The sequence below is a fragment of the Balaenoptera physalus genome, assembly GCF_965194825.1.
Source record: "Balaenoptera physalus genome assembly, chromosome: 15".
Classification (NCBI taxonomy): Eukaryota; Metazoa; Chordata; class Mammalia; order Artiodactyla; family Balaenopteridae; genus Balaenoptera; species Balaenoptera physalus.
In genome coordinates, this window is record NC_138894.1 from 11,680,947 (window position 1) to 11,694,117 (window position 13,171).

Consider the following 13,171-nt stretch of genomic DNA (forward strand, 5'->3'; position numbering starts at 1 on the left):
TGTGGGAGGCGCCACCCGCAAGGATGCCCCCACCTTGCCCTTGCAAAGGTCCACGCCACACATACCTCAGGGCTGCGTGGATTCACAGGTGTTTTATTGGCTTTTCCGTAGGCAGCCTGGATGCCTCACGCTGCTAACCAGCCCCTCGACCCCTCACCCCGCCCCTGGCCTCTGCTCTGGGGCCCCGGCTGGGAGCCATCAGCCTTAACATCTTCTCCCAAGGCCTTGCAACCACTGGGCCCCCAGCCCCTGGGCTCAGGCTGCCTCCTTGAGAGATAAACCCACTTTTCTCACTGCTTCTCTTTGGGCCAGGCTCCCAAGCCGAGGGCGCATCCCTGCGTCAGGCACAGCCGAGTTCTCCTGAGGAGTGGGCTCCAGCCCAGAGCCCCTTGGCAGTGCCTACCCATCCCAGGCTGAGTCAGACCCTGTGCACAGTGTTGCGGGCTCAGGCCTACAGCTTGGTGTTGAGGTGGAAGGAGAAGTGGGGCACTGCATAGGTTGTGGCAGGTGGCACGTGCCATGCAGACGAGGCTGGGCAAAGTCTGTGGCGCAGGGCACTGTTGAAGGATGCGGGGGGGAAGTGCATCAGGCCAGCGGCCATGGGTGAGGGTGCTGCAGTGGCCAGGAGGTGGGCTGGGAAGGCCGGGATGACCAGGGGGCTGAAAGGGAGTGTGGCCTGGCCCTTTAAGGGGTCCAGGGTGCTGGCGAAGTTCAGTGGGCAGCGCAGCATGGTGCCCCTGTAGGCCTCTGGAAGGGTGGGCCCCAGGGCCGGGCCCAGCAGGCAGGAGACGGCCAAGTTGGGCCCCACAGACTTGGTCCCGCACTCCTTGGTATCCACCTCCTTAAGAAAGGGAGACACTGCCCGCAGTTTTTTGCCGCCATGGACCAAGCCCTCTTCCTCCAGGCTGCGCTTGTTGCCCAGGCCTGGGCTGCTTGGGAAGGTGGTCAGGGGCACGGGGCTCTCGGCAGGGACCTTGGTCATGGGGGACACCCAGCAGGCTTTGGGTTTGGGGTAGAGGCCGCCCCTTCTGGAGCCGCCCTTGTGGAATGCAGAGGGGTGGTCGGCATCCCCGCCCCACACCAGCTGGGGCTCTTTGGCTGGCAGCCCTTCCTCTTTGCTAGGAGGCCCTAATAACACCCCATCTTTAAGACTGGGGAAGAAGTTCCGGGGGTGCTGGCTGATAGGCTTCAGCACCTCGGTGGGGTAGGCGTGGAAGCAGCCAGTGAAGATGGGGGCCGACGGGCGAGGGCCCACCTGAGCCTCCTCCTTGAGGCTGCCACCAGGGCCCTGTGTTCCCTCCGGAGGCGTCAGCCGGTGCCTGGAGTTCTCAGCCGGCCCTCCTGGGCTCCGGGGATTCTCCAGGGGCCGAATAGCTGGGGGTGCCTGGGACTCCCCACCTGCCCCGTGGCGACAGCCCTCCTCCTGGCACTGCAAGGCCTCCGCCTTGCTCACCTGGGCCAGAAGCTTCTTCTTGGCCAGTGGTGACATGATACCATGTGTCCCTTTGCAGTAGAAGCTGGACAGAAGCCTCCTGTAGGCCTCAGGGCAGCCGCTGGCACCCACGAAGGGCAGAGAGGGCCCAGGGGCTGGGCCTCGCTGTTCCATGCCGTCCCTGGAGGGCTCCTGGCTAGGAAGACTTGCCAGGTCAGGGGCATCTGTTTTGGTCTTTCCTGGCATCATCTGGAAAGAGAGAAAAGGCCAGGCCTCAGGGCTAGGTGTGGCCATGCACCCAGACCTGGGGACTTGGTGACAGCAAGGTCCCAAGGGGGCACCCAGGAGCCTCTGCTAGCCCTTCCAGCACCTTTGTACAGAATTTTCAAAAGGTGTCCCGTCCTCTGAATAGACGCAGCCTGGGGTCAGGACACAGGGACTGGTGAACGGGGTGCAGACTGGAGTTCAGACCCCACCCATCGTACCCACCAGTGCCGCCCTCAGAGGAGGTTCTGGGTGTTCTAGGCAGGGAGCCCTGCGGCCAAGGTGAGGACAGGTAGGGGGCGCTGTGAGGGGCAGGGCACGAGGAGGCCAGGGTCAGCTGGTGGCCCCAGCCGGGCTCAGAGCTCACCTGGTCCACCCGCTTCTCCTCCTTGGCTTTCTTTGGCCTCTCAGTGGCCCCGTCATCCCCCCGAGGCTCCTTGGCCATCTTGTACTGCTTCCTGGGCTTGGAGGGGGGTAGGGGCTTGTCATCCTCTCCCTTCAGGTGCCGCACATATGGGAGGACCAACCTGAGGAGGAACCGGGCACACTGACCAGGAGGCCAGGCTGGCAGCAGGCTCCCACCGCTCCAGGCCCACCCGGCCTCCTCCAGCCCCAGACCGCGAACACCCCTGCCCGGCAAGCACACAGACACCCCACGGGGGCCCGCGCTCTCCCTCGTCTCGTCCAGGAGGCCTGCAGTCTGCTCTCCCCCCTCAGGGCCCTGCTGGTCCAACCCTGGGGGGTGAAGGCCCAGGTCCTGTGAGCCGGGGGCCTGGCCGTACCTCTCGTAGTGGCGGCGCGTGCACGTGGCGGCGCTGGTGCTGCCCGGGCTGCCCCCCAGCTCGTCATACACGTTCTTCCAGAGGCGGCGGCCAGTCACCTGCAAGGATGCCACGTGAGGGCATGGCCGGCGGGCACCCCCTGGCCGCGGGGTCCTCACACCTCGGAGTCCCCACTTGGATGCAGTTTTGCAGCTGCTTCTCCAGTAGTGGGACGGAGAGGTTGGAGGGGGCTCCCCTGGCCGCCAGCCAGGTCTCCCGCCCAGGGGCCGCCCGAGTGCTGGCCCAAGCAGCTTTCCAAGCACGAGGACAGAACAGATGGGAAAGAGAGGAAATCTTGCTTTGAGCAGCAAAGTAGCAGCGTGCAAGGCGGGTCCCTCCTTCTCCCCGTAGCACACAGGGGAACTGGGGAAAGGGCAGGGTTTGGGACGCTGCCTCGTCCTCCTGTCTAGGGGTGAGGGCAGCTCTGTTGGGTTCACTCTCTTCCCCAGCTTCCCTGGGGGTGCAGCTGGGACGTGCCAGGAGATGCAGCAGGGTGAGGCCTCAGAGGTGCTGTGCTTACCAGCTCATAGGCCCCCAGCTTCTCCACAGCCTTGTAGATCTTCCACAGGTTAACTGGAGAAAAGAGAGGGCAGGGCCACTCTCAGTCACGGCGGGAGGAGGGGGTAGCCAGCAGCCTGTGCCCCTGGCCCTATCAGGCAGGCACAGAACCAGCACATACCCAGACAGGGCCACTGGGATGGCTAGGCAGGCCACGCCCCGTGCACTGGGGGCCCAGTGGCCTGTGAGGATGGAAATCCAGCCCCACCCACTGCCAGCCCTGTGCCTGGAGGGGGGCACCCTTTCTGTGTGCAACCCCCGTGGGCTGGCAGCGTCCAGTGTCACCCAGAACGGAGGTGCTCCCCGATGCCCTGCCTGGGTGGGGGTCCCCTGCCGGGCGCACCCCCTCCCTGCCTGCACCCCAGGGACGCACTCTGCTTGAAGCCGAGATGGGGCACCCTCTCGATGGGCGTGTGTCGCTCCTTCATGAACTTGTAGAGGCTGACCAGGAAGGCCTGCTCCTCCTCCCGCTCCCCGCCTGCCTCGGGGGAGTCCTGGGGAAAGAACATGAGGCAGTAGGATGAGCCCTCACCTGGTGGGAGGCTGGGACAGGCGGAACCACTGGCTGGTGGGGAGGAAAGAGATGCGTGGCCCCCAGCCCCAGGCTCCCACAGGAGGGAGCAGACCCCCAGACCCAGCTCTGGGCTGCATTGGTTGTTCCTGGGGTCAAAAAGGCACAGGTGTCAGCTATTAGTGCCCAGAACCCCAGGTCAGGGTCCACAGAGGCCCTGGGAGCAGCCCTGCACCTTCTCCAAGCTTCTGACCACTTCTTCAACTTGCTCTGTATTTGTCACATCTGCATCTCAGCTCCTCTACCAGATTGTGAGTTCCTGGCGGTAGGCACAGTGTCCCCAGGGCTCCCAGTGACCCTGTGATCCAGGTTGAAGGAACAAAAGTGTCTGGTGCTCCCTGGCTCTGTGGTGCCATGCCGCCAGGCCTGACTCTGTGACCCGCCCGTCCACGTGCTTAACTCAGGGAGGGGAGACCCTGTCCTGGGCTGCAACTGGCACTTCTGTCAGATGCACAGGTCTTTTGGTTTCTGCTCTCAGGGGGAATTTCTGCCGATGCTGTTCATGTGGCTGGTAGCTCAGGGCAGGGGGCTACTGTTAGGCTGGGGCTGAGGTCCTGGCAGGGGAGGCCCCAAGCACAAGAGGGACAGAAAACACCAGGGCCTAGAACCGTGCAGAGGGCCACGTGCTCCAAAAATACTCTATTCAAGTACCATGTCTGTGATTTTGACTAATCAAAGACCTCTGGTAATAAACAAGCCAGCTCATATGTTAACGCACGAATTGGAATACACTGGAGCCCAAGGCAGCTGTTTTCTGGGGCCTCAGAATGAAGGCGCTCTGACCACAGCTCTTCAAATGAACGTGCTCTTCTATTCCTCTTCTCTGAACTCCAGGCAATCTGTTAAAACCTGTTCCCCCTTGCAGCTACTTTTCTACATGAACCAGGATTTCTACTCCAGCCTGTGCCACCGAAGCGAATGGCTGAGAAGCGCGACGCTGAGGAGTGGAGGCTGACCGCTCCGACCACGCTGGTCATCACAGCTGCGCTGACCTCGTGGGGCGACTTTAAGGTCCATGTTATAAATCTGGATGGACGGAAGGATGTAAATGTAGTTTTACATCGTAGAATAGTGCTTTTATCTGTTTCATAGATCAGGGTTCCAGGTAATCCTCATCTGATAAAAGGGTTCTGCTATAGAAACCAAGCCTGAAACCCTAGCCAGGGGTGACGGTGAGGCTTCCTGTCTGCCCAGCGCCCAGCGCCCAGTGCAGGGCCCAGGACAGCGGGACTGGGCCCCTCTCCAGCCTCTCTGCAGGATGGGGGGCAGGGAACACATCTCCAGGGAGTCTCCACGTTCACCTGGGAGGCTGCACACAGGTGGGGCGGGGGTGAGGGTGGGGCAGGGAAGAGGGCCCCGGGGGGGGTCGTCCGACTCACCTCCAGCTGGACGGGGCTCTGGCTCCTGTTCTGCTCAGCATTGGGTGGAGGAGACACAGGTGGGTCTAGGGGGTCACCGTCCTCTGACTGTTTCCTTTTGCCTTTGACAGGAGGTGCTGGAAGGAGAGGAAAAGGGAGAGAAGCGGGGAGGAGGGAGAGAACGTGAGATGCTGGCAGGGAGGAGCGGGCGGCAGGAGGGCCAGGTGGGGGTGAGTCCTCGCCGCCGTCCTCTGCTGTGTGTCCTCTGCACACGGTCCCGGCTGCTGCAGGCAGCCCTCTAAACGCACACAGGGCTCCCCCAACTCTGCCCTCCTCCCCTCTCAGCCCCACCAGGCCCCGCCCACGCCACACCTGCCACTTTTCCTTCCTCCATTCCAGCCCTCTGCCCACAAATTTGAAGGAAACCCTAAATCACTTTGGGGTCAAGTGAGAGGAGACCGGGGCTGGGGCTGTGGTGCTCGGGGAAATCACGTCTCCAAAACCCGCCCCACATTCAGGCAGAAAGTTTGGGAAAGCTGCGGAGGCGTCCATGTTTGTGGACCCCCAAAGCACCACGGGGGGCTGCTTGGACCATAAACCGTCCAGGAATAATCAAGAAGAGAGTAAGTTCCTATTTGTGAAGCACCCAGCCTTTGCCTGAGCACCAGCGGAGTCCTCACTGCCCCTAATTAGGCCACACGCTCCCCTCACCTGCACGGTTCCTGGTGACCCTTCAGGTCTCACCCGACAAGTCGCTTCCTCGGGGTGGCCCTTCCCAGCCCCCAGCCAAGCACAGCACTTCTCTCTAGTCATCCTCTAGCCATCCTCACACCATCCAGATGGGCCTTCCAGACTGAGATGCCCATGGCTCGTCTGGCCTCCTGAGAGCTTCGTGAGGCCGCCCAGCAACCCACAAAGTAGGTGGCAGGTAAGCGAGAATGAGTGAGTCTCACAACAACCTGACAGGGGAGGGAGGAGCCAGGGGCTTGGTTTTACTAAGGGCGTCCTGAGAGCTGATGGCTGCAAAGACACAGCACCCCTGCCGCTGCCAAAGCACAGCCACTGGGAGCTGCTCTGGCTGGCAGCAGGTGTGAGACCGGGAGCCCATGTCTTCTGACCACCTTTTCTTTTTTTTTTTTTCCTTTCCTTTCTCCTTTTTGTTAATCTTGCAAGAACTGTCCTGGTTCGCTCCAACTCAAGAAATTCTTACTGCTGGGAACCTGCAAGATTCCCCCTCCAACCCAGACAGAAAAAGAATCTCCATAAGAACAAGAAACCCGTGCCAGAGTGACCCACAAGGTTAGCAGTACCCAGAAGCACGAGCTGCAGAACCTCCGGCCGCTGGACAGTGTCCCCTTGGGTAGCTGTTCACAAGGGCGCTGTGCAGGTTCTTGGCTCTGTGTCCCTGGCCCTTTCATGTATGCTCTCTCATTGAGTCCCAGAGGAATCCCATTTTAAGGGAGGCTTGGGAGACTGAAGCCAGAGAGGTTAAGTTGCTTGCCGCCCTGGGGGACCAGATTCAAAACAAGGTCTGTCTGACCACCAGTCCAGGGGCCTGGCCTCACCACCACTGCAGCTGCTGTATCACCAACATTGCGAAGCCTTGGTGGAGAGTCCAAATAAACCTGGAAGAGAAACCGAGCCTAACACTTGTCAAGCATGAGTTGGGCCTGGGCCGTCCTTGCAGGCTGGCTCCTGACCACTGGAGACACGGTCTATCTCCAGAAATAAGTGGGTGCTAACGACTGCCCCCCCTCAGACTGATGCCTTTCCAACCACGTCCTTGGGCGACTCTGTGCCTCAGTCTCCCCTTCTGTGAAATGGGGAGAGAAGGACGCTGGAGTCCTTTGCTAACTATCTGTGAATCCCGAAGCCTTCCAGGTCATGGGCACGCCTGCATCCTCCTGCTTTTCTCCTTTCCCTTCCTGCCTTCTCTGCTCTGCTTTCACATCCTCTCTCCCTTCTTGCCTGAAGGGAAAATGCTCAGCTCCGAAGGAGTCTCTCCGTCGTGTTCCTGTGATGGGGCTTCTCACTGAAGCCCTCTCGCAAATCCGCTACAAGTCAAAGGCACTGTCCTCGGGCCTCAGAGAAATAAGGCGGTGGGCCCAGGGCCCACTGGAATCACCCGGGGAGCATTTAAAAGACATGATGCCTGTCTCCCACCCCACCCCCACCTGAGTTTGATTTAAGGTCCTGCAAGGGGCATCAGAGTTTAAAGCTCCCCAGGGGAGCTGAGAGGGCAGACAGGTTGAGAGCCACCAGGCCAGAGTGGCCCTAGTCCCTCCTGCTCAGTTCCAGAGTTGGTGAGCTCTGCCTGGGCCAGTCTCTCCTGGGAAAATCTCCTGGAGTCGGGCACTTGGGTTACCTGGAAAGGAGGTCACCAATCTGAGCTGTTTAACTCCAGACGGGAAAGGGATTATAGCTTCCCTAGAGCCACAAAGGGAAACACTCTATCTCTCTGTGCGGCTGAGTCCCAGAGTGAAGCCGGCCTCCGTTCTCTCCCACCCAGGACTGGTGTGCTCACTCATCCTGGCAGGGCCTTCTGGGCCCACACCCTCGCAGCCCTGGATGAGGCAGGGTGGGGAGAGTCTTCGCCCTCCTTCCCCAGCCTGTCCTGTCCCTGGCTGTCCTATCCTTCTCTTCCCCAATCATTGGTAGATCAGGGTTCCGGGTAAATCTTCATTTGGAAAAAGAGTTCTGCTACGAGAAATAAGTTTGAAACCCCCTGCTGTAGGTGCCGGGTGAGTCCTCCTGCCTCCCAGCTCTCACACCTCGCAAATGTAGGGCCCGAGACAGCGGAGCTGGGCCCCTTTCCTGGCTCTGCAGGGAAGGGAAGGGGCTTACAGACAGGCCATCCCAGTCTCCCAGCCACATCCAGCCGCAGAGGCAGGAGAAACCCACCTGCCGCTGAGTGACCGCTGCTGCCATGAGCCACTGAGTTCCTGTCTTGCCCCGAGCTTATGGGTATATAGATCCCCTCTGAGCACAAAGCCTCAGATGCCCTGTTGTAATGGAGGTGGATTCAGTTACAAAAAGAAAACCTCTGCTCTCCAAAGGCATGCCCTTCAGACATCGCCTTTTCCATCCAGGAAGCAATAATGACAATAATGGTTATTATTTATCTGTTTACTTTAATCTGTCTGGAACCTGTAAGGTATGAGGGACTTCCCTGGTGGCGCAGTGGTTAAGAATCCGCCTGCCAATGCAGGGGACAAGGGTTCGAGCCCTGGTCCGGGAAGATTCCACATGCCGCAGAGCAACTAAGCCCGTGAGCCACAATTACTGAGCCTGTGTGCTGCAACTACTGAAGCCCACGCGCCTAGAGTCTGTGCTCCGCAACAAGAGAGGCCACCGCCATGAGAAGCCCGCGCACCGCAATGAAGAGTAGCCCCCATTCGCTGCAACTAGAGAAAGCCCGCGTGCAGAAACGAAGACCCAACACAGCCAAAAATAAATTTATAAGGTACGAGATAGGGATTTAACCATACTTCCCCATGGGTGGGAGGTCCCAGTATTGACTGAGTGATCTCCTCCCCCAATAATTTGAAACGCTACTTTTCCCACAATCTACAGGCTTGTAAGGAACACTTTGGGGGCTGGTTTTGGACTTTCTATTCTGCTTGATTCACTGTGGAATGCTGGACCCATGTACAGTTTTAATTTCTGTAGCCTTGTAACACAACTTACTATTCAGAGCATAAGTCCCCCATCATTACTCCTCTTAGAAAATTCCTTCTGAAGTTTAGGATAATTCTGTCACATAGAAAGGAAGGAATAAAAGAAGGAAGGAAGGGAGGAAGGAAGAGGGGGGTAAGGGAGGAAGAAAAGAAAAGAAGAAGAAAAACCACTGAGGTTTTGACTAAATTGCGCTTACATTTAGAAATTACTTTGAAAAATAATAACACCTTTCTGATAGTGCATCTTCCTCTGCAGGACCATGTGTCTCCACAGATTCAGGTCTCCCTCTGCAGTGCTCAGAGGTTCCTGCTCACAGGCCCTGTGCATCCCTGTTGAGCTTACTCCCCGCGTTTTGTGCAGCTAGACAATAGTGTGAGAAGAGCCCTGACAACGACAGCAGGACTAGGCTCACAGCCCCCTGCCATTTCCTCATCTCGGGGGCCCCTGTGACCCAGCCCCTCTTCGGCAGCGAGGGGGCGTGGCAGGTGCTGGGCAGTGGGATGGCTCAGGCCCCTCCTGTGTTAGGAATCTGTCTCTGTTCAGCTCCATGGCTCTGTGGAAGTCAAGCTTAACCCTAGATCCTAAAACCGCAGCAGTGAAGAGGTTACTTTCAGTCGCTGGCTGCAAAAGAGGAGATTCCCGAAGTGAAGCCCACCTGTTCTCAGGCCCCTCTCTCCCTCTCTTTCCACACTATGTACTCCACCAACTGAAATCAGTCTCTGCTAGGCCCTGGACTAGGCAATTCTGTACACTAGCTCACTGCATCTTCCCAGCACCCAGTGGGTATTATTTCCCCCCTTTAACGATACAAGACCTGAGGCTCTGAGAGGGTCAGTAACTTGCCTGAAGTCACACAGCTTACTAGTGGCAAAGCTGGGATTTGGAACCAGTGCAGTCTGCCTGTCCCAAGACACTGAACGCTGAGATCTAGAGTTTTTTAATGGGAGCAGGGAGACCCCAAGTTCCTTCTCTGTGCTCAGAGGGTACCCATTTGCCCACCCTCCCTGGGGGATCTGCAGTCTCCCACCACAGCATTCCCGTTAATCTGCTGCCCTGCCAGATTAACTGAAAGCAGATGAGAGTGGGGCAGGAAGAGGGATGGGGAGGGGGCTCTGACTCCACACAGGTGTTTCTGTACCTTAGTTTACCTGTCTATAAGGTGGGTGTGTTAGACCCCACGGGCCCAACGTTCTAAGCAGAACAAAGCGAGAAACGAGGCTCCCCCGACAAACCACAGTTGACTGTGTGCACGTGTGTGCGCACATCCCTCAGTGAGATCTGAGGTCTGCCTGTCCTGCTCACTCCCCGGTGTATCTCAGCGCCTGGAGTCCTGCCCAGCAGAGAGCAGGTGCTCCAAAAACACAAGCCCCGCTGAGCCTCACGGATGCAGTATGAGCTACCTGACCTCAGATAGTGCTGATGCTGAGAGCCGCCTGGCTGTGACTAGTTCAAGGCCTGCCTCTCTCTCTCTTTCTCTCTCTCTCTCTCTCCTCCCCCCGCCCCCTCCCCCGCCTCATTCACCCTTGGTGTGATGGAAAGGAAGCGACACTTCCTTTCATGAAAAGTCACCCACTGGGAGCACCGCGTCAATTACGACAATAATGGTAACAGCAGCCTCAGTAACACCCAGCAGATGCAGCCACACCTCCTCGCCTGAGGCCGTTGGCTTAAGTTTCTCTTAGCTTGAGCTGGAGCTGAAACAAAGACAGCCTTTGAAGCGGCCAGTCCACTCTGTGGCCCAGGAGCCCGCTGCCTGGCAGTCTCCGTGTGGGGCTCGCTCCAGCGTGGTTTGGGGAAGGGGGACCTGCCAAGGGCTGTGCTCCAGCCAGCGCTAAGGACAGACGGACGACCTGGACATGAAAGCCCAGAGGGCACAGGGTGCAGCTCCGACCCAGCCCTGCCTCTGGGTCTCAGCTGGGGGAAGAGGGGGGTCAGGGTCTAGGAACATCTGGGGCCAAGATGACAGCCTTGAGTGTAGAAAAATGGGGGCATGGGGGCACCAAATATGACACTGCCAACTCCCAAGGCCTGCTGGAATTTGGCCGCTCTTTAGCCAGCTCTGGGATATCCTAAAAGACCCTTTTCCAGGATGGGGCTGAATCCCCACTGTCCCTCCCCTCCAAGTCTGGGTGATATTTGACAGTAACAGTAACGGCGCCATCTATGGACCGTTTCCTGTGTCCCCACAGACTACATTTCCTGCACCTATTCCACCTATGGGGGAACCAGGCTTGGCAGCAGCTTGTCCAAAACACTGGCCAACAGTAGAGGCACAGCCAGGACGGAGCTGTGTCAGCTGCCTGACCTCTGCCTGGGGCACTCGTTTGCCTCTCAGCTTTTCCGCTCCGCTCCTAGAGCACCCCACACCCTCCGCCAAGGATGGCTCTCCAAGTCGGTACCGCAAGGTCCCAGAGGGAGGGTGGGCCATCCCAGGCCAGTCTCCAGAAACTATTGCAAAGGGAGAGAGGGGCGGGGTCTTAGAGGCCTGATTCGTCCTCACTGCCAGACCAGGGCTGGTCTGTAAGCCTCAGTTTCCCAGACTGTAACTCAAAGAAGAAGGGGATGATTCCCTGAGGTCTTTTCTGCCTCTGCCGTTCCAAGTTCGAGGCCCCAGACGGGTCCCCGGGGCTTGTACGGACTCTGGAACTCCACTCCCGTGGCCCAACCCACTAGCTGCCATCTCCCATCCCTCCTCTGCCCTAACACGGCCTGTGGGCGCAGAGACCCCAAGCCACCAACACTGGTGCTCGGGAGGGGACAAGAAGCACCTGTTATCCTCTCCTCGGCCCCGAGGACCCCTCCTCGATAGCTGACGACCCCGCAAACAAAGGGACCCTGGGTCTGGCCAGCGAAGTGCCGCCGGACCCGCACCCTGAGCCTTCGGGGGTCCGGCAGCCGGCGACTCCCATCCCTATCCCAGCGTCCGCAGGTCTGGAGGACGGGAGCCCGGCCTGGCCGCGCCCCCTGAACACCCTACTCAGGGACCGAGACGAGGCAGCCGTGTCGTGGTTCCAGGCTCGGACTGAGCGCTAAGCCAAACACTTCTCGCACGCTCGCAGCCCGCGCACCGCCACTCCTCTTCTCTCCCCCACCCCACCGCCCCCATCACTCCCGGGGCCGCCACCCTGTCCCTCCTGGAGACCCGAGGAGAGAAAAAAGAGACAAGAGAAAGATGAGCAGAGCAAAAAGGGAAGCTAATTCTTCCCTGCCGGGGGGAGCGTGGGGGTGGGGGCGGGGTGTGTAGAGGAGGGTGGACAGGAGACAAGAAGAGGAGAGACCAGAGAAGAAAAGAAAAAAGGGAAGAGAAAAGGAAAAGAGAAAGGGTAGGGGGCGAGCAGCCGGTAAGCGCCGAAGGATCAGCACGCCCCTCGGCTGAAAGAGGAACAGTTGATTCTTCAAAATGCATTGAGCAAGTTCTTCAAAGCCCGCGCAGTCACTTTCAGGAAACGGCGGCCGCAATGGAAAGCGTCCCGCGCGCCCAGCGGACCCCGGTGCCCCTTTCTCGGCGGCGCCGGCGGGTTCTGAGAACCACCGGGATGTGACGGGGAGAGGGGGTGGGGGGCCGGGTGGGTGCTGCAGGCAGAGAACTGCTGCGGACAGCTGTCACAACAAATTAGCTGAGACCAGCTCGAGATTGAAAACCACAGCAGGAAGTGGGATGACAGAACCGTACAGGACTTGGTAAATTTCAGTCAAAAGACGACGAAAAGAGTTTCGAGATAAACGCCCGGGAAGCCCCTGGCCGCCAAAACTTTTTGTCTTTCTTTTTTTCGAAGAGCGCGCGCCGACACCGGGCCTCACCCTCCCGCTCGGGGCAGGGGGAGCGGGCGCCCCGGTCCAGGCTAAGTCCCCGCGTCCTCGCCCTCGAGTCCAGCCCCGGCCCCGCTAGCCCCCCAAGGCAGCACCGACGGCTACGAGCGCCAGGGGAGACCTGGCGCCGCAACCTCGCCCTCCCACGGGGTCGCCAGCCCCATCCCGGGCCGGTCCACAGAGCTGCTTACCCATGGCCCGGCGAGGTCCCGCAGCTCCAGCCCGAGACCCTCCGCACACTCCTGCCTCCCGACCCCGCGCTCTCCGCGCGACTGACCCGCCGCGCAGCTTGCCAGCCGCCTCCCCGCGGTCCCGCCTCGCCCCGCCCCGCCTGGCCCACCCCGGCTCCGCTCTGGGCTCCGGTTGGCGGGTCCGATTCTTCCGCGAGGGGCAGGGACCGCCCCCTGAGGCCGGGGAACTCTGGGGGTTGTAGTGTGCTCTTCCCCTCCCCAGGCTCAGAGACCTGGAGGGACTGAGGCAGGACACCCAGGAGTCACTGGTGCCTTGTGCCTCTGGAGGCAAAACTCGAGCCTTGGAAAAATCCTCCTTGCTTCTCAGCAGGGCACTGGGCGTCTGGGTGGGGTGAGCAAAGCCCTTCTGACTTTGACTTGAACTCCGTGGAAGGCATTGTCCATCTCCCTCCCAGCCCAGCATATAAGTAGAGATGGTTGGTGTTAGC

At 59.6% G+C, this 13,171-nt stretch overlaps 3 protein-coding genes across 11 annotated transcripts in view; 1 reads left to right on the forward strand and 2 right to left on the reverse strand.

Moving 5' to 3' along the window:
- Positions 1–8,459, forward strand: part of KANSL3 (KAT8 regulatory NSL complex subunit 3) — an 80,954-nt gene extending 72,495 nt beyond the window's left edge. For 4 of the 9 annotated variants that reach the window (XR_014254185.1, XR_014254190.1, XR_014254191.1 and 1 more), the window contains 5 exons: positions 4,512–4,657; positions 5,136–5,234; positions 5,814–5,932; positions 6,178–6,303; positions 8,159–8,459. The gene's annotated coding sequence lies outside the window, so the exon portion shown is untranslated. Of the gene's footprint in view, positions 1–4,511; positions 4,658–5,135; positions 5,235–5,522; positions 5,628–5,813; positions 5,933–6,177; positions 6,304–8,158 lie in introns of all 9 variants that reach the window. The other 5 variants (XR_014254184.1, XR_014254187.1, XR_014254186.1 and 2 more) reach the window with 5 other exon arrangements.
- Positions 1–13,171, reverse strand: part of FER1L5 (fer-1 like family member 5) — a 336,005-nt gene that overhangs the window by 134,624 nt on the left and 188,210 nt on the right. The gene's annotated exons all lie outside the window — the stretch shown is intronic.
- ARID5A (AT-rich interaction domain 5A) lies at positions 78–12,803 on the reverse strand. The gene is made up of 7 exons (XM_082427334.1): positions 12,684–12,803; positions 5,026–5,141; positions 3,449–3,569; positions 3,038–3,090; positions 2,479–2,576; positions 2,064–2,223; positions 78–1,681 (listed from the first exon to the last, which is right to left on the reverse strand). The coding sequence occupies exons 1-7, from the start codon at positions 12,685–12,687 to the stop codon at positions 452–454; spliced, it is 1,782 nt and encodes a 593-aa protein (XP_082283460.1). The 5' UTR covers positions 12,688–12,803; the 3' UTR covers positions 78–451.

Excerpts from the sequence above, each read along its gene's own strand:
- ARID5A (XM_082427334.1), bottom strand. Across the intron at positions 3,091-3,448 it reads CCATCTCGGCTTCAAGCAGA|TTAACCTGTGGAAGATCTAC; the intron begins GTGCGTCCCTGG and ends TCTTTTCTCCAG. Across the intron at positions 2,577-3,037 it reads AGCTGGGGGCCTATGAGCTG|GTGACTGGCCGCCGCCTCTG; the intron begins GTAAGCACAGCA and ends GCATCCTTGCAG.